This window comes from Artibeus jamaicensis, unplaced genomic scaffold, assembly GCF_021234435.1.
Source record: "Artibeus jamaicensis isolate MK-2021 breed Jamaican fruit bat unplaced genomic scaffold, CSHL_Jam_final contig_47, whole genome shotgun sequence".
Lineage (NCBI taxonomy): Eukaryota > Metazoa > Chordata > Mammalia > Chiroptera > Phyllostomidae > Artibeus > Artibeus jamaicensis.
Window position 1 is genome coordinate 2,316,398 of NW_026521848.1, and position 24,290 is coordinate 2,340,687.

The 24,290-nt window shown below is 50.2% G+C and overlaps 1 protein-coding gene and 1 long non-coding RNA gene across 7 annotated transcripts in view; one reads left to right on the forward strand and one right to left on the reverse strand.

The window, feature by feature from the left end:
- RYR1 (ryanodine receptor 1) overlaps positions 1-24,290 on the reverse strand; it is a 117,536-nt gene that overhangs the window by 30,270 nt on the left and 62,976 nt on the right. For 2 of the 6 annotated variants that reach the window (XM_053667516.1, XM_053667512.1), the window contains 24 exons: positions 23,930-24,262; positions 22,807-23,047; positions 21,461-21,548; positions 21,264-21,356; positions 20,851-20,865; positions 19,536-19,706; positions 17,914-17,973; positions 17,509-17,646; positions 16,871-16,983; positions 16,590-16,686; positions 16,230-16,336; positions 14,618-14,669; positions 14,423-14,488; positions 13,168-13,267; positions 12,785-12,864; positions 12,601-12,677; positions 11,959-12,032; positions 11,296-11,313; positions 10,103-10,183; positions 6,344-6,432; positions 6,130-6,258; positions 5,943-6,047; positions 3,228-3,309; positions 1,473-1,660 (listed from right to left, as the gene is read on the reverse strand). In XM_053667516.1, the coding sequence (XP_053523491.1) occupies positions 1,473-1,660; positions 3,228-3,309; positions 5,943-6,047; positions 6,130-6,258; positions 6,344-6,432; positions 10,103-10,183; positions 11,296-11,313; positions 11,959-12,032; positions 12,601-12,677; positions 12,785-12,864; positions 13,168-13,267; positions 14,423-14,488; positions 14,618-14,669; positions 16,230-16,336; positions 16,590-16,686; positions 16,871-16,983; positions 17,509-17,646; positions 17,914-17,973; positions 19,536-19,706; positions 20,851-20,865; positions 21,264-21,356; positions 21,461-21,548; positions 22,807-23,047; positions 23,930-24,262 (2,597 nt within the window). The remainder of the gene's footprint in view (positions 1-1,472; positions 1,661-3,227; positions 3,310-5,942; positions 6,048-6,129; positions 6,259-6,343; positions 6,433-10,102; positions 10,184-11,295; positions 11,314-11,958; positions 12,033-12,600; positions 12,678-12,784; positions 12,865-13,167; positions 13,268-14,422; positions 14,489-14,617; positions 14,670-16,229; positions 16,337-16,589; positions 16,687-16,870; positions 16,984-17,508; positions 17,647-17,913; positions 17,974-19,535; positions 19,707-20,850; positions 20,866-21,263; positions 21,357-21,460; positions 21,549-22,806; positions 23,048-23,929; positions 24,263-24,290) is intronic. The other 4 variants (XM_053667517.1, XM_053667513.1, XM_053667514.1 and 1 more) reach the window with 3 other exon arrangements.
- On the forward strand, positions 10,854-12,478 carry LOC128627796 (uncharacterized). The gene is made up of 2 exons (XR_008392090.1): positions 10,854-11,056; positions 11,987-12,478. It is a non-coding gene; the product is annotated as an uncharacterized LOC128627796 (long non-coding RNA).

Below are 24,290 nucleotides of genomic sequence, written 5' to 3' on the forward strand. Positions count from 1 at the left end.
TTGTATAAAACAACTGGCCTCTGTTCTTCAAAAATGCCAAGGTCATGAAAGACAAGGACAGACCAAGAAAGGGTTCCAAATGAGGGAGGCTGAACAGACAGGATGTTTAAATGCAACGCCTGATCCTGGCTTGGATCCATGACAGAATAAAAATGAATAACAACTGAATAAACTGTGCAGATAGCAGCCTTATGTCAGTGTTAATTGCCTGGTTTACATCACTATTTTGTGGTTACGTAAGATAATGAACATGTCATCGGGAGACACATTAAAATACTTAGAGGTCAGGAGGAATCACGACAGAGCAGATGCAGTAAAAAGTTAGCATTTGGACAATTCGGATGAAGGGTATTCAGAAATTCTATGTACTGTTCTTGCAACTTCTCTGTAAACTTGAAGTTACCTCAAAGGAAAAGTTAATAAATAAAGATGGGAATGATCTGGCCATAATAACAGGACAGCTGTACCTCATTGCATAGGCCTTCATGGTTACTGTTTTGTTTTTTGTTTTTGCATTTTTAACAAATGGAAGGTACTAGTAAAAAGATTGCTGACGGCTCAGATGATAGTTGGCAAATTTTAGCAACAAAGTACTTTTAAAATAAGGTAGTACATTGCTTTTTAGACATAATGCACACTTAAGAGACTACAGTATAATGTAAACATAACTTTTATATGCACTGGGAAACCAAAAAAAATTGTGACTTGCTTTATTGCGACTGTTGCTTTATTGCTGTGGTCTGGAACTGAACCCACAGGATCTCTGAGGTCTGCCTACAAAAATCATAGCTAACATCTCTTGAGTGCCGCTGTGTTCCAGGCACTGTCCACCCGGCCCTGTCAGGCAGCGAATGTTATTATGTTGGCCCCATCTCACAGAGGAGGCACCTGAGGCTCAGAGCAGAGAAGTGACTCAACTGGCGTTATATAGGGAGAGAAGGCAAAGCTGGCCTGGAGGGGTTGACAGAGGCAGATGAGTGAGTGGCTGGATAAAGCTGGTTCCTGCATCTCCCTCCTACCAGCCTCACTATTTAGGCAGACGTGCCATGGCCACTGGCGACTGCCTCTGCCATTAGACGATAAGCCTCGTGAAGGCAGGGCTGTGTCTGTCTGGGTCATTGCCATGTCCCTGGTACAGAGGAGAAACCCAGTAGATGTTATCAACTAAATAACTGATCTCTATTTATAATAATAATATAACTATTATAAGGGGACTAAATGGTAATGGAAAAATACAATAAAGGTCAAATGAAAAATAATAATATAACTATTAAGAATGATAATAGAAATAATGGTTCTCACTTGTGTTAATGCATTTCACCTTCCAAACAACTCCAAGGACTGTTTTATTCCATTTCACAGATAAGACGGCTTCTCTGAGGCCTGAAGAGAAGTCTCTTGCCCAAGGCAGGCAGCAAGGAAGGGCATGATTGGCACTTGGCACCGCCACCCAGCTACCCTCCTGCACTCACCTTCTGGAAGTCCTTTTTGGAAATGAGGCCACGGGGATCAGTGACATAGTCCTGGAAGGCCTCGGAGCCCACGATGTCCTTGAGTTTTAAGAACATGTCGAAGAACTTGAGGATCATCTCCACGTTGGATGAGGATTCCACCAGCATGTCCACCATCTGCCGGGCAATCATGCCGTTCACCACATTCCCTGCAGGCAGCCCCAGGTCAGTGTGGCCCGACAGAGCCTCCTTTCTGGAGTCCCATGACGTGCCACCCTCTCCAGCTCAAGAACTATCCATGGCTCCCCAGGGTCCACTGTGCTGGTGGAAGCTTCCTGGGATAGCACCCAGGCCTCCCTTCATAGGGCACGGGTCACTTCCTAATCTAAAACAGCATAATGTGTGGACCTTGCTGATTCTGTCTTTGTCCACCTCCCCGAAAGCTGAAGGAGTCATCTGTAATGATAATGATGGCAAAAGCTAATAGCGGCTGACAGATGTCGCGCCAGCTGCTGTGCTGGCGTGATTGTGTCCTGGTGAGGGGAACGTGCTACTGTCTGTTACTGCAGGTGAGGAAACAGGCTCAGAGAAAGTCACACACTCAGGGTTACACAGCCAGTAAGAAGTGAGGAGGATTTGAGCCTAGAGATGCACGATCTCAGAGTTCACACACCTAAGGCCCCCACTGGCCCACAGAGGCCAAGCAGGCCATAGACGAGTGAGCAGGACAAGGTGGCAGAGCAGGGGGAGCTGCAGACTGTGGCAAATTGGGGTCCCCCACTGCCCTCGAAAGCAGACCAGCTCCAGCTTCTTCTTGATTCTTTTAATTTTAATCTGATTTCAAATTTACGTGAAGGCGCAATAGTGCAAGGGAGAACTCATATATTCCAGATCCACCAACCGGTCACACTTTGCCACATGGGCTTTTTTGCTTTATAACCTTCCCCTCTCTCTTTTTTTCCACCTGAACCATTTGAGAGTGAGCTGCAGGCAAGCGGCCCTTTCACCCCTACCCACTTCCGTGCATGTGTCCTGAACGACAGGCGCAATTATAGCGTGGTCATCAAAATCAGAAGACTGCGCTGATATAATTTAGCTATTGAATTCAGTCCATCTAATTCTTGTCACGTGAGAATGTGAACCCAGGGTCACCAAATCTTTCCATTTTTAAAGAAAAGCTGGAAATCTGATGCTTACAGGAAACCTGATTTTTCAAAGCTAATGACTAGTTACCAAAAAACTCTGAAACTCTACAGGAGGATTAGTCGTTCCAACATTGTAATAGCAAAATGTTTTTAAAAACCTGAATGTCCACCAATAGAGTTATGATGAAATGAATCATTACAACCTACACAATGGAGTACTATGCAGCCATGTAAAAGAATGAGTCTGTCTACTGAATTGTTTCATTAATTAGTAATAAATTATGGTTGTTTTTAAGTCATTAAGTTGTGGGTGTGCTTGTTAGGCAGCAAAAGCTAACTGACACATTGAGAAAACAAGTAAACAACTATTAAATACATACATTTAAAAAGGTATCCAGCCCATCCACTTTTTTAGGATTTTTCTGGGGATTCACTAAACTAATGTACTTCGTGTGTACAATCCTCAATAAGTGTCTGCTGAGCTTGTTAATGTGACTTCTTCATCAGCCCACAGATCCTGACATGATATCAGGTGGGGTGGAAGGTGAGGGTCTCCTGGGTCTCTGAGAGCCATTCTCAGGCTTTCTGCACCTTTGTTCCCTCCCCACATCCCCACTCACTAGGTGTTTACCTTCTAATAGTGACAGTAACATCACCACCATGTCCTTCTGGAGATCCAGCAGCTCCTTCAACAGCTCGATCTGGCTTGAGTCCTAGAGACCCCACATCCCAGCTGTGTGAGGGCTGGTCTCTGCAGAGACGCCTCCCCCATTTCCAGCTGCTTCTGCTCCTCCACACCACCCAGCAGGACCTAAGACCTCCTCTTCCTCCCCTCTTACCTCCGAGGGAACCCGAGTCCAGACATGTTCCTCGGAAGCAGGGGAAGGGGCAGAGAGACAACAGTGTGGGGGTGGGGCTGCTATTCGGGGGGAAGCAGACCCAATAGGCGACATGTGGGGGCAAGGGCTGGCAGACAAGGACGGGGGAGGAGTATAAGGCTCGGAGAGAAGACGCACGGGGCAGAGAGACAGAGACAGACAGGGGCAAATACTGGGGTCAGAGACCCAGATCCGGGACGGAATGGGAGCTCAGCACTGCACTTGGCTCGTGATGGGTGTGAGGCGCATGCTTGTCGGATGAGTGTGTGATGGAGAAAATGGGACTCTGGGCTTGGGAAGAGGCTGGAAGAGGAAGACACAGCCATGTGCTTTCTAGTAAGACATTTGGGAAGAATGTGGGGACATACTGCCTCCCTTGTCACAGCGCCTTACGTAAGTAAGGTCCACAGAAGCTTCCAACACCGAGTTCTGCCTCATGGGCTGTATTTGTATTAGGTTGAGCTACATAAAATTGCCGATATGCAACCATTTTGGCCCACAAAGTAGTAATTTCATATGGCTCTACCTAATAAAATGGAGGGGGAAGGACAGCAGAGAAATGGAATGTAAGGCTCCTTCTACCCCAATGCTAGTTCTGGAGTTGCTGATTCTAATCCTAGCACTTTCCCAGAGATCCAAAGCTCTGCATTCTGACTCTAAGATTCTGCCATTCCAGGATCTGAAGATCCTAAGATGGGTGGGTGAGTGCCTGTGGCATGTGCCTGCCCAGTCCAACCCTTGCTTTTCTTAATTCTATTCTCAAAGCAAGTGAGGCTAACTTCACCTTCCTGGTTCTAGAGATGAGTAAATGACCAGCTCTGGCCAATCAGAGCCTTCTTTCTCCTGGCCCCAGTGATTGGTTCAGGATGAGCATGTGACCCAATAGCCCAGTCAGAAAATTGCAGATTTTCTCATGGAGCTCCCATGAAAGAGGGGTTCTCTTCCCACTGGAGCTGTTAGTGGGGTGCTGGGAAGCTTAGGGACCATTTTTCCAGCCCCTGGGGAGTTCCTGCTTGAGAATGAAGCCAGACAGGAGACATTTCTGCTGACCTGACTCTACACCCCGGAACTGTGATATGAACTGGTAAGTTATATTTTCCCCCCATAAGCCACCCCTTGGCATTGGATTTCTGGCCATGGCAACCTAACCCTAGATCATGGCTGATGAATTAATTCTGCAGGGTCTAAAACTCTATGCCAGGAGTGTCCAACCTTTTGGCGTCTCTGGGCCATACTGGAAGAAGAGTTGTCTTGGGCCACACATTAAATATATAAACACTAACGAAGAATGATGAGCAAAAAAAAAAAAAAAAAAAAAAAAGACTGTACACAATTTTTGTGATATCTACCACAACAGGTAAGGAAAAAAAGTCCTCAGGTAATAACCCTAACTATGCAGCGGCCCTTTTGATAACCTTTTAAAATCATCAAGCAGGTCCCAAGTTTGTGATCACTAATAAGAAAATGTACATTTCTAAATAACAAAACGTCATTGTATGTAGGTTTACTTTACATGACATTGTGACATGTAATCACAGAAAAATCTCATGTTTTAAGTGAATTTATGATTTTTCGTTGGGTCACATTCATAGCCATCCTGGGCCGTGGGTTGGACGCCCCTGCTTACACTACGATACCAACAGTCTTTAGAATCTTAATATTACAGCAACGTTCGACTTCACCTGCACTGACACTGAGGAATCGTATTCCTAAATTCTCCTTTAAAAAAATTAGATGACATCAGATAGGGTTTTTGTCAGCTCTTGAGGCAACTTTGAGTAAATAAAAAAGGGCTTCCCTTCCTCAAGACTTAATACACAGAGTACTTGACTGCCATCTGCTGGAAGACTACTGTAATAAATACACTGATGCATGTAAATGTCCAGGATGTGGGTGGCGCCCCTTCAGATATTGAGACCCAGTGCAGCGAGAATGGATATGGTGCTCGTGAAACACAAAGTCGAAAAGGGGAGGGAGTGGTGGGAAAAGGGGAGCACGGCGATTCTAGAAATGGGAAATGGACCTTACATCCTAAATGCCCGCTATGATATGATAGGAGTCAGATATGCCCGCTATCTGCGTCATCTGACGCAGGCAGAATAAAGCAGCAAAAATTCCTTCTGCCCCAGGTCCCTAGAAGCCTGCAGATAATCTATCTCTAGGACTGTTTGAATCTGATGACCTCATCAGAGAGGAAAGACATCAACCAATCATAGAGGAGCTCTGGGGCAGACGTCAGACCAGTGGAAGTGTGGCTGGGAAGCCAGCCGATTGGTGGTGGCAAAGGTGGAGGCGGGGTCATGCAGAAAGCCAATCCAGAAAGAAGGTGGATTTGGCCCTGGAGAAGGAGCCAGTCTGGAACATGCCGGGAGCACTTGGGAGAGAAACTGAGCGGTGGATAAGGACTTGGAAACAGGCCAGTTGCGGGTGCCCGGAAGCGGTTGGATGGAGAACTGAGAGGCCCGAACCTGAGCTAGCTTCATCATCATGTGGGCAAACACGTGCAGGAACCCCACCACGGCGTCCCAGAGGCGGCTGTGCGCAAGGCTCTGCTGGTTCCCGGTGCAGGGGCCCTGGCGGGCAGAGGGCTGCGTGAGTGCCAGGCGGGCGCGGGGTGCCGGCCTGCCCCGTCCTGCCCCAACGGGCGGGACCTACCTGGATGTACTCAGTGAGGCTGTTGAACACCTGTTTAGCCACCGACATGGCCTTGGAAAAGTTTCTCTTGCCCTGCTCCTCAATGACGTCCTTGCCGGAGTAGTACCAGTAGAAGTCGCTGATGGACTCCTGGGGGTCCGACAAGGGGTGAGGGGATGCTGGGCCAACGATGGCCCTACAGCCCGCGATCCACCTGGAGGCCTCACATCCTTACCTGCAGCCGCAGGAGGTAGTCCACAGTACAAATGATGATGTTAATAGTGGTTGTGTTCCCTGTCTGTGTCCGTAGGTAGTTTTGGAAATCTAGGAAGATTAAAAGTCATTCATTCTTTGAGAATCTGTCAAGTGCTAAGGGAGGTGGTCATTTATTCATTAATACGGAAGTGTTTAAATAGAGCGCCTACTGCAGGCTAGAAAGCATATCATCATTAATTTATTAAGTATCTCCCCCCCCCAAGATTTTCTTTATTTATTTTTAGAGAGAGGGGAAGGGAGGGGGAAAGAGGGAGCTACACCAATGTGTGGTTGCCTCTCGCGTGCCCCCGCCCTTAACTGGGGACCTGGCCCACAACCCAGGCATGTGCCCTGACTGGGAATGGAACCCTGGACCCTTTACTTCGCAGCCTGGCACTCAATCCACTGAGCCATGCCAGCCAGGCTCTCCCACTTTTATCAAGCACCTACTGTGTGTCAGAGAAAGATGGAGAAACATTTATTCATTTATGTAATATTTATTGAGGGCCTACTAAATGCAAGATATGGTAAAGGATCAGTCATTTATTCATTGATTAGTTTCCAAAATATGGTTCTTGAGCACCTACAATGTAGTAGGGTAAATGGAGATTTCATTCTCCATTTGTTCCCAAAATGTTTATTGAATGCCTCCTATGTGTTGGGGGAGATGGAAGATTGGTTATTTATGTATTTATTTATTCAACAAATATTTATTGAGCATCCACCAAAAAACAAAAGAAATAAACATATGTCATTTCTTTGTTCATTGATTCAATATACATTTATTGAGTATATATTGTACTATATGCTAATGGGAGATGAAGGTTGTCTACTTATTCTTTGATACTACAAATTTATTGAGCATTTATTATTGTCAGGCACTGTTCTGGACCCTAGAGATACTGAAGTAGAAGAAAACAAAGTCCCTGCTCTTGTAAAGTTTATATTCTCATGTAGTAATTTTCAGTCTTTTCTAACTGCAAACTATGGCAGGAATTCCGTTTTACATCGAGACCCAGTACATGTGTTTAATCTGAAATTATATCCACATACACTTGAAACAGAGGTTTCACATACCCTTACAATGTGTATTCTGGTGTTTTCTGTCTTATTAACTATAAGGGGTTTTGATCTCAACCCACTAAATCTGTAGTTTTCAACCTCTTAACTTTGGCTGTGCATTAGAATTATCTAGAGGTCTTTTAAAAAACTCCAGTGCTCAGGCCCCCTCCAAACCAATTAAGTTAGGGTCTGGGGGGTGAAGCCTGGGGTTTAGTATTTTTAAAGGCTCCCCAGGCATACCATGTGCAGTTAGGATGAGAGCTATGTCAAACTGATTCACGACTCTGGAGAGCTGGTTCCCACTATTTGAAAAACATTGTTCTAGGGCAGAAAGTTGATAACTGTTAAAGATGGGTACTTGGGGGGTTCTAAGGCCATTCTCTATTCTTCAGTGTATGATAATAATAACAATGGCAATACTAAATTTGTTAGTGGCAGAAGCGGTGGTGGATAATACTGGGCAGAATGATCAGAGTTGTGATGGGGGAAACCCAGAGGGGCTGCGGACACCCAGAGGTAGCAAAGAAGCTGGCGGAGAGGACCTCCCAGCTGAGACCTGAAAGATAAGTAGGATCTGGCTGCATAGCTATGTGACCTCAGGCATGTTATTGAACCTCTCTGTGTGGTACAGACTTCCCTGTTTCCCCATATGTAACACGGTGGTCTCCGTAGACTAGAGAGCAGTAGTGAGGTTTTAAGACTTTAGCATACATAAAGGATTTAGTACAGCACCTGGTACATAAGTGCTCAGTGGACATTAGCTGCTCTTAGAGGGCCTTAAAGAAAAAAAGGGGGGGGGGGCTTAAAGAAAGTGCTGAGGTTAAGAGCTGCACTTTGCAGTGGTGATTTTCAAAGTGTGGCTCCAGAACAGCAGAATCAGCATCTCCTGGGACCCTGTTAGTAGTGCACATTCCTGGGCTCCACCCCAGAACCTACTAAATCGGACATTGTGGGGTGAGTCCCAGAAGTCTATTTTAGCAAGGCTTCCAGGTGATTCTTGGGCATACTTAAGTTTGAGAACCACCTATGTAAACTCATTTGCCAAATGACCAATTCATTGATTTATCAAGTCAATAAACACGGGCTTTAGTGCAGTCTTTTTAACATTGATTACAATGTCATGTTGCCCAGGATGGCTGTAACAGCCCTTGAAAGGCTGTGCACCCCCCAAAGCCTTACTTTCCACTTGACTTCCCTATGGCCACTTCACAATCACTGTATCAGGTTAAATGTCCACTTTGCCCGGCTACACGTTATAGACAAAGTATACTAAGATAGTCAAGATTTTATAAGCAAATATACAGATTGTCTCATGAACCCTGTTTCCTAACTCCTTTGTGTTCATTTAAATTGGACTACATGCTTCAGTGACTAGATACAGAGCTCCCCACTCGTAAAGGACCCTGTCAGCTGAGAACACTGTCATAAACATGCGCACATATGAGACACACCTTTCGTCTGCTTCAAATCTGCTCCAGACACGCAAGGCATCTGAGATTTGAAAGATACTGCAAATACTTCTATGATTTGGCTGGTGAGTGAATCCAAGAATTTAGGCAGACAACTGGATTGCAGATTTTCTGGGAGAGAGAAATCCCCTCCAAAAGAACATTCTCATTTCCCCAAAGTCATAGACCCAGGGAATAAAATTCATTTTAAATCCCAAAGATGAATTCCACTTTAGTTGAAATTCAAGAAGGGAAACCCCAGTTATGCAGCAGAAGGGTAGTTAATAAACACTGAAGAAAAATTGGTTATAGACATAAGAACTTTTGAGAATGTAAAGCAATAGTTCATGCTCCATCCTTTGTTGAAGAGTGGGGATTAGAGATATTTACAAAACAGTTACCTTAAAGAACACTAGCCAAGTGGGGTGCAAGCTCTGTGGGAGTCAGGTTTATAATTACTCCCATCCTTGTTGTGAAGGCTGATTTCTGGGCAGTCTGTAGTCCCATAATAACCTCCTAAGCATTACAACCACACCTTGAGTCTGATGTGGCATTCAGTAGAATGTTTGTCCGCCAGGATTTGGGCTGTCCCTTTAATCTTATAAGCTACATGTGCCATACGTGGTTGTATTTTCTCATCAACTATGTGTTTAATTGATTTGCTGGTTACCTTTGATGTGGTTAAATTGCCTGAACCAGAACAAATGTAAAAACTCTCTCTTAAAATTAGGAAAAATTTAGTAGTCGTTCCTTCTGGCAAAGTATTTTTATAAGCAAAATTAATAAGTGATTCTAATGGATTCATTGAAAAAAATGCTGGGTGGTTTCCTTTCCTCTACAGACCCAAAGTATGGAAATCCGTATTTACTGAATTTCGAAATACCTGTGGAAAAATGGTATGTGGCTAATCGCTCATTTGGGCAAGTTGATTTTTGGACAAACTGGTTTCTGGCTAGGTTGCTTCTGGGGAGTTGGACTGGCCAGAGGAAGCAAACGTGAAGCAAAGTGGCTGGATTCTAGAAACTCAAGAGAGAGTTAGGAAGGTGGGTGCATTGGGCATGACTGTGGCTGAATGCAAAGGATGGACAATGGGATCGAGAAGGGGTGGTGAGGCCGGTACTGACAAGGGGAGGCGGGGACTGGAGGTTAACTCAGGCAACTCTGCCGAACTCTGGACTCTCCCCAGTCCTCGGCCTCCTCTACATTCCGCCCACCCCAGTCCTTCTCACCATTATTATGCCCCTCGCAGAGCAATTGCAGGAATCGGAACAGATCTTGGGTGAATTCATCGTCTGCCATGACCTTCTCTCCTGGGTGGCAAAAGGGAGCAGGGCCCAGAAGAGGTCAGGTACACCGAGACACAGCGCACACGTGCACACAGCCCATGCACACTGCACATGCACATGGCACACGCATGCACAAAGCATAGTGGTGAGGGGAGGAGCAGCCACCACTTCAAAGACACTGAGAAGGCCACTGACATCCGTAACACCAGGAGCTCCCGATCTCAGAATCCGTGAGAGCAGATGGAGGCCTGAGGGGCCCTGAGTATGGAAGCTGGTGCCTCAGTGTCTTTCTACATCAGTGTCCCTCTGATGTCACCACTTATATGACGTCTGGGAGTGTCTGCCTGATCCAGCAGAGACTCGAGCAGCTGATACCTCCCTCAGCGCTCCGACTGGACGGGGGTTAATAGATTATGGGGCAGGGGATGGGGGGGATCACTTTCACGCAAGGATCAGAGCAGGGAGGAATGGGGTTGAAAGCCAGCCAATTGGAAAGCAGCTTTGAAATCAGCCAATCCAGGAGAGGCAGGGGGATGGTGTAAACATGGGCCAATCAGAACGGCCATCTAAAAGAAGTCACTCAAGGAGGGAGGGGAGAGAGAGAGAGAGAGAGGGAAGCCTAGACAGTGAATGGGCCAACCAGAGCAGACGCTGAAGACGCACGCACACCAATCAGACTGGAAGCTGAGGGCAACCAATCCGGTTGGTGAATGGAAACTGCAGACCCCACCACTGTAGAGTCGCAGTGCAGGCAGCAGGATGGGTGGGAGTTGGGATCATCCCACCCCGGGACTGAGAAGCTGGGTGTGAAAGTTGAAGAACATCCATCTGGAAACGGATCTTTGCCATCTCCTCTGGCTTCTACTTTACATGTGGAGAAACTGGAGCCAACAGGAGGTAAGTGACTGGTTTCATAATCCCAGGTGTTGTTAGTGGCTAATCTGGGACCTGAATTTGGTCTCTGGACTCCGATCTCAAGACTTTCTGCGGGCACCCAGAACCAATGAAGAATTTTTCCCTGGATGTTCCAGATCCTCAGCCCCCAGGTGGAGGGGAGGGGGATGGGGATGGGGGACAGGGTTAGAAGGGAGGGGTGGCAGAGTGGCACAGCAAAGGGAGTAGGCTAGGGGAATTACCGTTCTGGCGGTTGATGACTGGGGCAGCCAACAGGATGGGAGGAGGAAGCAGGAGAAAAGAGGGAGAAAGAGACAGAAGGAGACAGAGTGACAGAAAAATACACACAGTGACACACAGTCAGGGTCAAAGGACAGACATGGAAAAAGAACCACATAGAAAGAGCGATAAGGAGAGAGAAGGAAGCCAGAAAGAGAGTAGCAAGTGATGGTAAAAAGCATTGGGAAAGAAAGAAGAGGGAAGAGAAAGGGAGATGGACAGGTAGAGGTGGAGAGGCAGGAGGCAAGGATCAGGGCAGAAAGGTTAAACACGTCACAACACGGCAAAGAGGAGACTCGATTAACCCGGATTAGGGACATTAATAAGAGAACAGCAACCAGGGCAGGAAACTTCGGGCTTGTAGAGAGTGGGATCCATGTGGTGATGGGTGAGAGAACACAGGACGCAAGGACACCCAGAGGTGGGGGCCATGGGGAGGGAGACCCTGGAGGAATGGGAAGGAGCAGGGCTGGGGACCACTGCACGGATCAGCGGAGGAGGTGGAATCTGGGGATACCCTGGGAGAGGGTTTTGGAGGAAGGGAGCCCTGGGCAATGTTGGGGAGGGGGCATATCTTAAAGGGAGGAGAAATCCCATGGAGAGGGAAGCCCACGAGAGGGCCTCACCAGTTCCGTCTTCATTCACCATGCCCAGCCCTTCCGCCTTGTTCTGTCTCTCGAATGCATTGAGATCCAGGACGCTGAGGGGAAGAAAGGGAAGATGGGAAGAGGTGCTGAGGTCCTGTTGCGGAGCCCTGCAGCAGCCCCCGGCGATGGCAGTTGGAGGACCACTGGAAACCATGAATGAGCAGAGATCAAGAGGAAGTAGAAACTAAGAGCTGGCAGAAACTATGTGGTGGGGGCTGTGAAGTAATGTGAGGCAAGGATGAAATATGTACAAGTGGAAATCAGGAGGATACAGAAGCCATCAATTAGCAGAAGTTTCAGAGGGTAGAGGAAGCCAGTCAACAGCAAGAGCAGAGTCACATTAATAGGGGTCATTGGAGAGAACCCAGATTCCCTGCTTCTGGGTGTCCCCTGAGTTCTCAACAATCTTCCATTTCCAGCTCCCTGGAGCCATAAGGGTGGCATTTCCCCATCCTTGTTGTTGCAGGTGAATTCTTATAATAAACTTCCTGTCACTCGAGCTAGTCTGAATGCGTCTCTGTTTCTGGAACCAGGAGAGCAGAACTAGAACTGGAAGTGGTAGGAGGGTCGGGGCACAGTGGCACCAAACAGCTTCACTGAAAGATACACACTAGAGCCTACCTGCATGTCTGCATCAGTGCCTGGATACTCTGGAAGAAGCCAACTTCCTTCTTGTCCTTCAGATAATCCAACATTTTCTGCAGAGTGGGTGGCATAATGGGGAAATGGGAGTCATGCAGGAACCTCCCCCCCCCCCCCCCCCCCCCCCCGCCAAGCTCTCCTCCCAAGGTCCTTTGCCCGTTACCTGCTGCACATCAGCATTGCCCCCATTTAGTATGGAGATGCCCAGCTTCAGGGTGGAGGACACCATGGCTCCCGTCTCTCCTGGAGGGGGCAGGGGACAAAAGATGCTCCACTTAGTTTGGGAGTGATGTTCTCCATCCACCAGAAAATGGCCATCACGGGATGTAAGAGAAGGGGTTGTAGGTGTGTGCAAGGGTAACCGTGGCTGAAAAGTAGTAAGAAATCTCAAGGCAAGTGGAACATGCAAGGGCTGGAGTGTGTGTGCAAACCAAAAAGGCATGCATGGGTGGGAGAGTGTGCCGCTGGGTCCACAGGAAATGGGTGGGTTGGGGAGAGGGAAGACAGGATGAGTGTGCTCAGGAGCCGGATGCTTGTGGAGGGCACCTTTGCAGGCACTGATCATCTGCAGCACCATCTCCGCAGCCCCTCGGTTGTGCAGCCGCGCCTGCTGGTACAGGAGCCTCTGCTTCTCCATCTCTTTCTCCTGGGACAGTCAGGACCGTGGGGACAGGTGAGTCCAGGCTCAGCAGCCCGGCCTTTCCCCCTCATGGCCTGACCCCTCACCCCTGTGCTCCCTGCTCCAGCCACACCCACTGGCTCCTTCCTTCTACTCATAAACCTCCTCTCTCCTTTGGGACTGAAGTCTGATTTGTCCCTTGCACCTAGTGCAGGGCTGGACATGGCACCATTTTAACTTGGGCCCACAGGTCTCCAAGGGGCCAATGGATAAAATCCAGGAGGTCTGTGCACTTGAATGAGGAAAAAAGTTGTACTTTTATGTTACTACCCTCTAACTGAAAGGTAGCATTTCCTCCCTTGATGGAGGAGGCCATAAAACATAGCAACATTAGCAGAACTTGTGGCTGTGTCATCGGTAAAAATCACAGATGTTCCCATGTCACAGTTTTGTTTATATTCATCACTGATCACTTCCCGCTGTTGGACCCGCTGGTAGGTCTTATTTGATACATTAATCAAAAAGTACAGGTATTACTGTATCACAAATTTCTAAAACAATATTTTGATAACTATTTCCATGTGTTTATTTTCTCTGTGACAAATTCATTTTACACACTTAAAAACATGATTCTGAGAAAGGCTTCACCAGCTACAAAAGGATTCCTGGCACAAAAGGGTTAAGAAATTCAGACATGCTTGCTGATTGCCTTCATGGTGAATAGTTGGGTAACTGCATGTTTACTAGCTCCTTCTCACTCTGTGGCCTTTGCAAATGCTGTTTCCCTGTCTGGAAACACCTTTCTCCTTTTCCTCAACTGGCACACTCCTGCTCAGACATCCCTGCCTCTGAGAAGCCTTCCCTGCCACCCTTGTCCCCTGGCTTGGTCAGGCACCTTGCCTGGGCTACCACAGTCCCGTGAATTTCCCCCATAGTCTCCTGAGCTTTTCTGGCTTCCCCGGCCCTTATCCCCCTGCCTGAGCTTTCCTCATCACCACTTGAACACTCTGCTGTTACTGTCTGATCGATGCATCTACGTCCTCAGTGGACCGACTTGGTCAATGCTGTGTCCCCAATATCGTCCAGCCCAGGGCCTGGCCCAGAGCACCTGCTGAATGAATGGGGATTACTGAAGTCAGGGGCCCTCATCCCTTTCCTCCAGCACCTCCTGATCCCACCTACCTCAAATGAAACTTCAACCTCTTCTTCATCTTCACCGTTCTCCCCTCCCTCCTCCAGGTGGCAGCTCTGGGGATGAGGCATCAAGTTATGGATGATGGGGAACAGAGGAGATACCTCAGTCCACCCCCAGCCCTTTCAGTGGACAGGTGTTGTAGCTGAGAAGGGGACCTTTCCTGGATTGGGGCAGGGCCTCACCTTTGCCATGATATCGGCATACGCCATGTATAGGTAATCCTCGTCCAGTTTGCTGAGGAAGTAATCAGATAGTCAGGACCCAATGGAGAGGCCCCCACTTCACAGCGGTTTCTAATGTTCCTTTGGAAAGCAACCCTCCCCATGCTCAGCCTGTGTGGTTCATGCAGGGTAAACTGTCTGTTGCCAGAGTGGGCCTGTGGTGTAGGCTGAGCCAGTCAGTGCTTTCTATCTGCTTGGCCACAGTAACAGCTCCGAGATGGTCACGTGATCCAGGCTGGGCCAGTGCAACTCATTTGGGGAGTTTTGGTGTGATGGAAGCCTGGAGTTTCTGGGTGTATCTTGCCACCTGTTGGCTTACTTGACAACTATGACCACCCATCTTGTTCTTGGGTCTAAATAGTAATAATAATAATAATAATAATAATAGTAGTAGTAATGGCCAAGACCTATTGTTTACCCTGTTATTCTCTGAGATATATACATATTCCCTGATATATATATATGTGTGTGTGTGTGTGTGTGTGTGTGTGTGTATATATATATATCCTCACAATAATCATATTAGGTAGGTATATTACTAACCTCATTTTACCAATGAGGAAACCGAGGCACAAAGATCCTTCTTGGCCAAGGTCACACAGCTTCTATTGGGATTCACACCTGGGTAGTCTGTAACTCCAGAGTCATTGCTTTTCCAAACCACTCAACTTCCTGGCCTCCCCTGCAGCTAGTCGTGGCCTTATGTCAGAATTCTGACCAATGACACATGTGCAGACGCCCACCAAAGAGGCTTCTGTTCTTGGATAAAAAGATCTTGGTCTTGCTTAGAGGAAAAAAAATTCTCTCCCCTTCTTTCTGCCTGGCACGTGGTCATGTCTGGAAGTTCAGCATCTGCCTTGTGACCACAAGCTCAGAATGGCAGTGCAGAAAGCCTGAGCAGGCGCGTCAGCCTGAATAACCCTGTACCTCACTGTGTCACTGCCCAGCCCTGGACTCGCTACTCCTGCCTTCACGTTATGTGAGAAAAAGAAATCCTTGTGCCGCCATTTCCTTGTTCACAAAAAGGAGTTGATAACTGTATTCTATCTCATAATGTGAAGCTTAAGTGAGAAAATATAGATGCCAAGTGTTTAGATGGTGCCTGACACATAAAAGCACTTGATAAATGTCATGTGTTAGCAGCAGCAGCAGCAGCAGCAACAGCAGCACCATTACTACTGTTATCTATTTCCAAGACTGCCATTAACCCACATGAAGCCTTTGTGTGAATTAGAAAAAGGTCCCCCTTCCACACTTCCTTCCGTTGGAAATTTGCCATAATACACTGATGTGTTCCTGTAATACACAGATTTTGTTTTGAGCAAGATTCTTTCTTCTAGAAAAGTCAGAATCGGTATTGTCTGTGATGTGAACCCTTGAGAGGAAATACCCTTGTGAAATGTTCAGCCTTCACAATGGTACATGGTGGCCCTACCTGTCCTAGTAAAGTGACCGTGAAAAATCAGCTCCAGGGGTCCCCTGGGACACAGAGGGTCTCTCTTGAGGAACAGGGGAGTTTCTGAGAGCAGGGAAGTAGTGAGTTCTCTTTCCTGGACCTAGAGAGGGTCCTCACCTCTTTTCAGTCAGGGCAGTGCGGCTAAAGTGCAGGACCAGTTGGTGCAGGGGGTCTGGCTTCTTCTCCTCTACTTCCTCCTCTTCCTCCTCCTTCTTCCCAGCTTTCTACAGGGAGGTGTGGGGCTTGGAGAAGGGGCTTCTAGAGTCCTCTTCTGTCTCTCCCGTAGCCCTGACGGGCTGGATACTTTTTCCTCACACGTCCCACATCCTGCACCCTCCCCTGGTTCTGCCCAACCCAGGGGTCACCTTTCTCATGCCCCTCAGTGCGAAAGGCAACCCCTAGGGGTGTGCAACAGGCACCCTCAGCCCCGGCCCTGTCCAGCTCTGTCCCCATACTCCCAGGCAGGCCCCAACTCACAGAAAGGTCATCTATCATGCGGTCCTCAAAACTGTGGTCTTCAGTCAGGATCCACGTGGCTTTGTAGCTCTCCAGGAACATGTTGCATGCCCGGTGCCTGCAAGGGAAAGGTGTGGGGTTACAGTGGGACCTTCTCCCCTAGCGCTTCCTCTAACCTCCCATAAATTTGCCTCCTCCAGCCATTCCTCAGCAGCGCATCATATCGGCAGTCCGTCCTCCCACCCTCTCAGTCACACTTTATCCGCGGCTTAGAGAGCTTCCCTCTTCCCTGGGTGTCGTACGTGGGCAGGTTGTACAGAGGGGTCATGCGGAAACAGGCAACGACCGCCCTCCGGCGCTGCTTGGACAAGAGCTTGTGCCACACAGCCTTCTTGGACTTGAAAGGGTGCTCGACCTGGGGGCGGGAAAATCTGTCACGTCCCCAGACCCTGCCCCTGGCCCGATTCCGACTTCCAGGCCGAGTGAAATTGCCCATCTGTGTGTGCCCAGGACCAAATTCAAGCCTTGAGCCACACGGCCAAAGAAACCCCTTGGTTCCACTGACAGTCAAAGTTCTAATCTGGTCTCTGCTTCCAGACCGAAATTTCTCTGCCGGGCTCTCACACCCAGGGTCTCTGTCCAGGCCCCGCCCCACTTCCAAGGCCCTGCCCACTGAGTCAAGTAGTCTTCATCAGGTCCCACTGTTGGACCCAAAGTTCTATCCCGGACCCAAGATTAAGCGCCGATCCAAGTTTCCACTCTAAGCCTGATCTAAACTCAAAGTTTCACCCAGGCTCCACCCACAGACCCACGGCCCACTCCTTGCACCGCCCCCCACAAAAAGCCTGGGTTCACCCTCGGGCTCCGCCCACAAGTTTAAGACCCGCCCCCTGCCCGTATCTTCCGTCACTCAGCATTAAGACGCCGTGGCCACGCCCACCTGCTCCAGGTGGTAGAGCACTGCAGATACTTCCTGGACGCGGCGCACGATCTTTTCGGGGTCATCCGCTTCCTCCTCGCGGCCCGGGAGGCCCCGGTACAGAGCCATCTGCCAGCGCAGAGAAGGGGAGCCTTCCACCTGAGAGGAGAAAGAACAGCTGGCTGGCGTGAGGGCCCCTGCCCTGCCCGCAAGGCCCTCCCTTGGCCTGGCTTCTTGGGGGTGGTGGTGGAGAATAGCCTTGCACGCAGCGTGGCTACCCCCCCCCCCTTCAGTGCTCTCAGGATCTGGTGGGAAGTACACGTTAAGGTCTTTCTTTGGGTGCCTAGTACATAGTAAGTGCTTAGACGTTGTCTGTTATTGTTGCCATCATTCCCACGTGCCCAGATGCAGATTAAGGAGGCATACCTTTCCCTGAAGGTGAAGGTTGTTCTGCAGAAATTCCCGGACCTCCTCATCCGTGTCTTTCTGGGGAAACATGGCCAGGCTGCGTCACTCGGGAGGGCTCAACGTCCTCCTTGACCCACACTCTTTCCCGTCTAGGGCAGTCACCCGTCTAAGACAATGGGGGGCTTGTGTGGGGAGGACACCCGAAATGAACCAGAGATCAGGACTGATCAGAGGGGCGAGTCCTATAGGCCACAGAGGCACCTTGAAGAGACAGTAAGGATTAGAGGGGTCTCGTGGAGGTGCGAGGGAAACAGGAGGTGACACAAGTATATCCTCAAAGGTCAAGTAAAGCCACAGAGGGATGATGGGAAGTCAGAGGTGGGTCAGAGTGGGGCTGCACAAAAGTGGCAGATGGGCAGGGAATTTTTGAAGACACGAGGGGAGTGAAAGGGGTTATAAGGAAGACAGGCAGGACAGCAGCGGTCATGGGGGATCAGACAGATCAACCAAGTCACTGGTGGAGTTTACATGGAGGCCAAAGTAGGGGTCAGATGGGGGTTTGTTAGGGTCCCAGGAAACTGGGCCCTCGAGGACCAAGTCTCGGGCTCAGAAGGGCCCTCAAAGGCTCTTTGGGGTCTTGGCAGGACTCAGGTGATCCTAAAAAGAGCTTGAGGTCCCGAGGGAAGGAGCCTTTACGGTTCCGGTAAAGAGGGAGCTTGTGATACCAGGGAGGTCAGCGGGGGTGGCAGGGCAGTAAGTTGCAAAGGTGCTTAGCATTGTCCTGGGGGGAAGTTCTAGGGGTCTTGGGGCAGGATCCTCAGAGGGCTTCTTAGGGTCCTTGAGGCTGAATAGGATCAGGGAGGCAGGTTTTATTCCATACAGGTGGTAAGTGGGCTGCTGGGGGCCTCTTTGGAGTCCCAGAGGGTTTAAGAGGGTTCCGGGGCAGGGCAGTTGATCCTCAGGATTCTCGAGACCTCAGAGGATTGTAAGTAGACCTGGGGAAGGGGCCATTAAGATCCTGCGGGGCTACTTAAGGGCTCACTGGGCCCCTGAGTTTTGGGGGGCTCAGTTGGGTGTCCATAGAGTCCAGAGGGAAGGGCCAGCAGGTCCTGAGGGGAAGAGGTGGCAAGCTCAGTGGGGACCCAGAGGTCCAGGGGAGGGCCAGTGGGATCATGAGGGGCTCACTGGGTCCCAAGGAGCTGTGGGAGGTCCCGGTAGAGGGCTCAGAGGAGTCTCAAGGGTGCTAATGGTATCCTGGGGGGGTGTTCAGGGTATAGCAGGTTTTGCATGGTCCTGGGGGAGGGTGTTCAGTAGGGTCCCTGAAGGCTCAGTGTTGTCCTTCTGGGTCTGTCACCTCAGCAGCTGGTGGGAGGCTTGTTCGGGGAGGACCTGAGAGGGCCTTAGTGGGGTCCCAGGTAGGGTCCTTAGGTTCCAGGGCTCTGGCAGTTTCCCAAGTGGGGTCCCAAGTGGGGTCCTCAGGAATGAGTAAGGCTCAGGGGCTCCCAGCGGCCCCAGTGAGTCCTCAGGGTCCCGGGGAAGCACTCAGTAGGGTCCTAAGGGAGGGCCCCTGGGGTTTGGGGGTCTCAGTGGAGTGCTGAGTGGAATCCTAACAGGCTCCCAGAATGGGGCTGGGTAGGCACCAGGGCGTAGCGGGTCTTGGCCAGTGCGATGAGGTCTTGGTCAGTGGGCGCACACATGTTCAGGCCGATGGGCAGCATCTTCTTGAGTGTAGCCACAATCAGTGATGTCTGCACGGAGTACCGGTCCCCCCGGCGCTTCTTCTTGGTACGTTCCTGGTCTGAGCCACCCGACTGTGGGGACATGGGGCTCAGCACCAGCCTGAGCCCCAGCCCTGCCCATGCCCAGCCCCTGCCCCCACAGCTGTTGTCCACACTTCAGCCTTCAGCCTGGATACCAGGCAGCTTTTCCCCAATCTCAGAGCCTGCCTCAGTTTCCACCCCAGACCTTGCTGATCTTTCACTTCAGACCCCCAGCTCTGACCCTCCCAAATCCAAACACCTATCGCAGACCCCCAGTTTCTAACCCAAACCCTTACAGGTTCCCCCCAGTTCCTTTGGCAGTCTTCTCTCAGAATCCTCTAAGAGCTCCTAGTGTTGACCCCCACACCCCACAACAACACGTACGACTCCACACTTCATATCTCAGACTGAGTGCCCAAGAATGAAATAAAGATGCAGAGAAGTTGGAAGAAAAAGACTGACACTGAGAGACTGAGATGGACAAGGATGCAGGGAGACACAAGATGCTACAGAGATCCAGAAAGATCTAGGAACAGAACCACGGGGCACGGAGTCCCACAGCCGTGTTCTGAAGCCTTGGGTGCAGACCCGTGGTCAGAGCCACCCAAGTCATGCCAAGGACAAGCCCCAGTGACAAGCTTTGGCCACAGCCACATCCATACCGGCTCACAATAGGGAGGCCGTACATGCAGCACCTGAGTCCTGGCAGAGCCCTGGGCCAGGGGGCACTGGCTAAATGTCATCAGAGGCTCAGAAGGATAAGACTGTTGACCAAGGTCACACAGCCAATTGCCAGAGTCAGGATTCTAACCAAAGTCTGTTCAATTCCAGAGCCCAAGCCTTAAACCCACCATGCGCGTGCCTGTCCCACCCACGTGCCTGTCCCACCCGCATTCCCATTTCTCATGACCTCAGCCCACGATGCTTTGATGCTTTGGCGAAAGCTGACCGGTGGTCTTTTGAAAAAAATTTTAAACCAAAGTTTAAAAAAAGTGAAATTGCTCAAAGCTGAGGGTTGGGAAGGGAACGCATGGTTGGGGGGTGGGGAGGAGAGGAGGAGAATGGTGGTTGGGAGCCAAGGGCGAGGGTGGGGAAGAGGAGCAGCGGTTTTCTGCAAGGGGAGCAGAGGGTGGGGTTTGTGGGCAAGAGGGTATTAGCCAAGAGCCATGCGGAAGGTTCCAGACAAGGGGCTGACCTGTGTATCTCCCGCCTGCTTCATCAGGTGGCAGACAGAGACAAGAAGGGTTACCCCAATCCCTCTGAGAACCCCAGGCTCAACTCCAAGTTGGCCTGACCCCAGTTCCTCTGCCCCTCTGGACATGCACCCCCTAAAAGGGCACTCCCAGACCTTGACTCGGGGTGGGTGGGTTTGTCCTTCAGAACCCTGACGAGGGCAGTTCTGAGAAGTGTAAGGGAAGAAGAACGCGGGACATGGGATAGTGGGGATTGAGGAAGAAAGGGCAAGATGAGAGAGGACCAAGCTGTGAGGGCAGCAAGGGGTGCGACCAGGACAGGGCAGCTGGCTGGATGAGGAGGGGGCAGGTGGGAAGCCCTTGGGGGAGGTCCCCTCCCTGCCTCCTAAGGCCATCTCCCAGAGCAAACACGCACCTTGGCCATTTTGCTCTTGTTGTCGGCAGTCAGGAACGACATGTTATTAATCTCATTCTGGACCACGAAGTTCTGCTCCTCACGCTTAAAGTTCTGATGGCAGAGGCAGTATGGGGGTCAGACTGGGTGAGGGGAGGGCATCTCGGGGCAGTGGTTTCTCGGGTGTGAAGAGGAGGGCAGAGTGGGCAGGGACTCACGTGGGACTTGCACCAGTAGATGAAGATCTCGCCCACCATTCTGAACAGCTCCTCAGCGCTGGGGTTGGGCTCCGTCAGCCAGTGCGCCCTGGGCATGAGGGAAGGGGCTGGTGAGGGGTGGGGGTGGGACCCCAGGAGAGGGGGCTACATAAGAGATCTAGGGGGGAGGGGTCAGGGGTGGAGTTTTCTAAGGAATCTGGCCATTCAGAGGAATTTTTTAATGACCATTTCTTTACAATTTTTCTTTCTCTAACTTTTATAGAAGTACAATGTACATATAAATTGTCAACTTGATGAATTATCACAAAGTGAACATACTTGTAGAACCACCACCCAAGTCAAGAAATAGAACATTTCCAGTCCCCAGAACTGCCCTTGTGTCCCTTCCAGCCACACCTACTTCCTTCCTCTTGAAAAATGACCCTTATCTTGACTTATAGACCATGAGTTATTTTTGTCTGTCCTTGAATGTTACATGAATAGATAGCATGATGTATGTACTGTTTTTTATTTTCTTGGATTCTTTCATTCAACCTGATGTTTACAAGATTTATCCATGTTGTGTGTGTGTTGTGACTTTGTTCACTTTCATTGTCATGTATATTCCACTATGTGAATGCCCCAGGACGCACTGGTTCGAACTCTTTGACCCAGCGCTCCCACTGGTGTAGCAATACCCACTATAGCAGTACCCACTGGTGAGCACGAACACGGATGTGCAAGGACGTCCCCAGCGTGCATCCAACTTCCCTTCTCTGCTCCCATGACAGACTGGGCTTTCCCACAGAGCCCTGTGCAGCCTTGAAATCTTTTTCAATCAGGATGGAACTGTACTTGAAATTCATTTGCTTATCCCTGGATTAAGCTGCACCTAGGAGTTAATAATGCTTAAAACAGTTTCTGATTTTAGGGAGATGATAGCCATTTGTTGATAGCCACTTGCCCTTTTATTAAAGATCTGTGTTTCTGAGGACAATGAGGCTAGACTATCTTTCTTTCTTCTCCCAGTGACAGAGGAAGGCCTGATGACTGGGTTTCACTGCACAGATATCAGACACCGCGTCTACCCAAGCCTGGAGGCCCAGTGCCGGAGCAGAAAGCAGGGCTCCTTAGGGCTGACATCAAAACTGCACAGGGGCTCAGATTCAAGAGGTGCAAAGGGGCAGGAGACCAGCAAATCCAGTGGGTTGGATTTTGTTGGCCCGGCAGCAATGGGGCTGGAGGCAGAAGGTTGGGTGAGCATTGCAAGAAGTTTACAGCAAGTCAGAAGGCAAGGGGTCAGTAGGGCTTCAGGGAAGCCAGCGGTCGGGCTGCAGTGTTGGGGGTGCGGCTGGGGGTATGCTGACCTGTTGTTGTCCACATAGCGGATGAGCAGTGGATAGAGGGCATACAGGTCCCGGCAGAGCACAGAGAACTCATCCCGCACCAGGAGCTCACCCTCCTCGGCTTCCGCCTTGGCCTCCAGGCGCAGCTGCTCTTCCTCAGCCACCACCTTTCCCGCCCGCTTGCGCAGCCGCGCAATCGTCGGGATGAAGTGTGAATGCAGGAGCTCCGGCCTGGCCCGGCTCACAATGGGCTGGGCAAAAACTGCAGGAGCAAATGGTGGACATTCCCTGCTGGACAGCCTCTGACTCCAGCATTTGACCTATGATCTCTGATCCCTGACCTCTGTTCCCATCCCATGACTCCTGACCTGTATATACCTCTAATCCAGCAGCTGTCACTGACCCCAGGCTGACCCTGGCCTCTGACTACAGTATCTCTCTCTCATCTCACTGTTGACCTTGGGCCTGGACCTCTGACACAGCCCCTGAACGTTGATCCCAACCACAACCCCTAACCTGAACCTGGGAACCCAGCCTAACACATGTCCCTGGCCTCTGACCCCAACTGAATTTTTACTGATATCTTACCCTGTGAGATTAGTCTTTACCCTCAGGGTTTAACCTCTGACCTGGTCCTTACCCAGGCCCTTCTTCACTACATGATTTCTGACCTCTGGCTTCTTACCCCAGCCTCTGGCCTCTGACCCCAGCTCCAACGTCCAATTTGAATCAATTCCTGACACAGAACTTCTAAATCAGGAATCCCAACCCTTTACAAACAGTAATTTCTTGACCTCTAACCTACAACCCCATCCTCCTCAGGGACCTCATCCCTCACCATTTGCATAAGAAACTCAGGCTTCTGACCCAGTTCCTAAACCCTGACCTAACCCAACTCCAAGGCCCCGGGAATTCAGAATCCAGTCTAGAGGACTCCTCGGACCCATCTATCCAGCCCAGACCCTCTGAGCCTGAGATTCTGACCCCTTGCAATGACCTTTGACCTTTGATCCTGAAAAAACCTAGACTCCTCACAACTTCCAGGAAACCATGGACCTCAGGATCTCCCTCTCAGACCATTAGATCAAAGGGCCCCCACCCCAGGCCCTGGGCCCCAGCCCTCGAAGCTGCAGCCCGGACCCACCAGCGAGCCGCTTCATCCACGAGGCTTCGTCAATGCCCAGGTTGTTGACGATGATTCGCAAGATGTTCCCCAACAGGGAGTTGAGGTGGTTGGAGGTGACAGCTGTGCAGGGTGGGGGGGCCCCAGCGGGCAGAGCAGGTGGGGGCACCTCAGGCCCGCGCTCCCACCAGCGGGGCAGGTAGCTGCACAGCATGGGCAGCGTGATCTCAATGACGTGTGGCATTTCTGTGTAGCGGGCCCCCGACTCAGCCAGGCCCCCGATGTCCGCCATGAGCCGCTCCAGCACCGGGATGTCAGGGCACATCTCCTCCACGCTGTTGGGGAGCCCCAAGACTGGGGTGCGGGGAGGGGTCAAGGCACG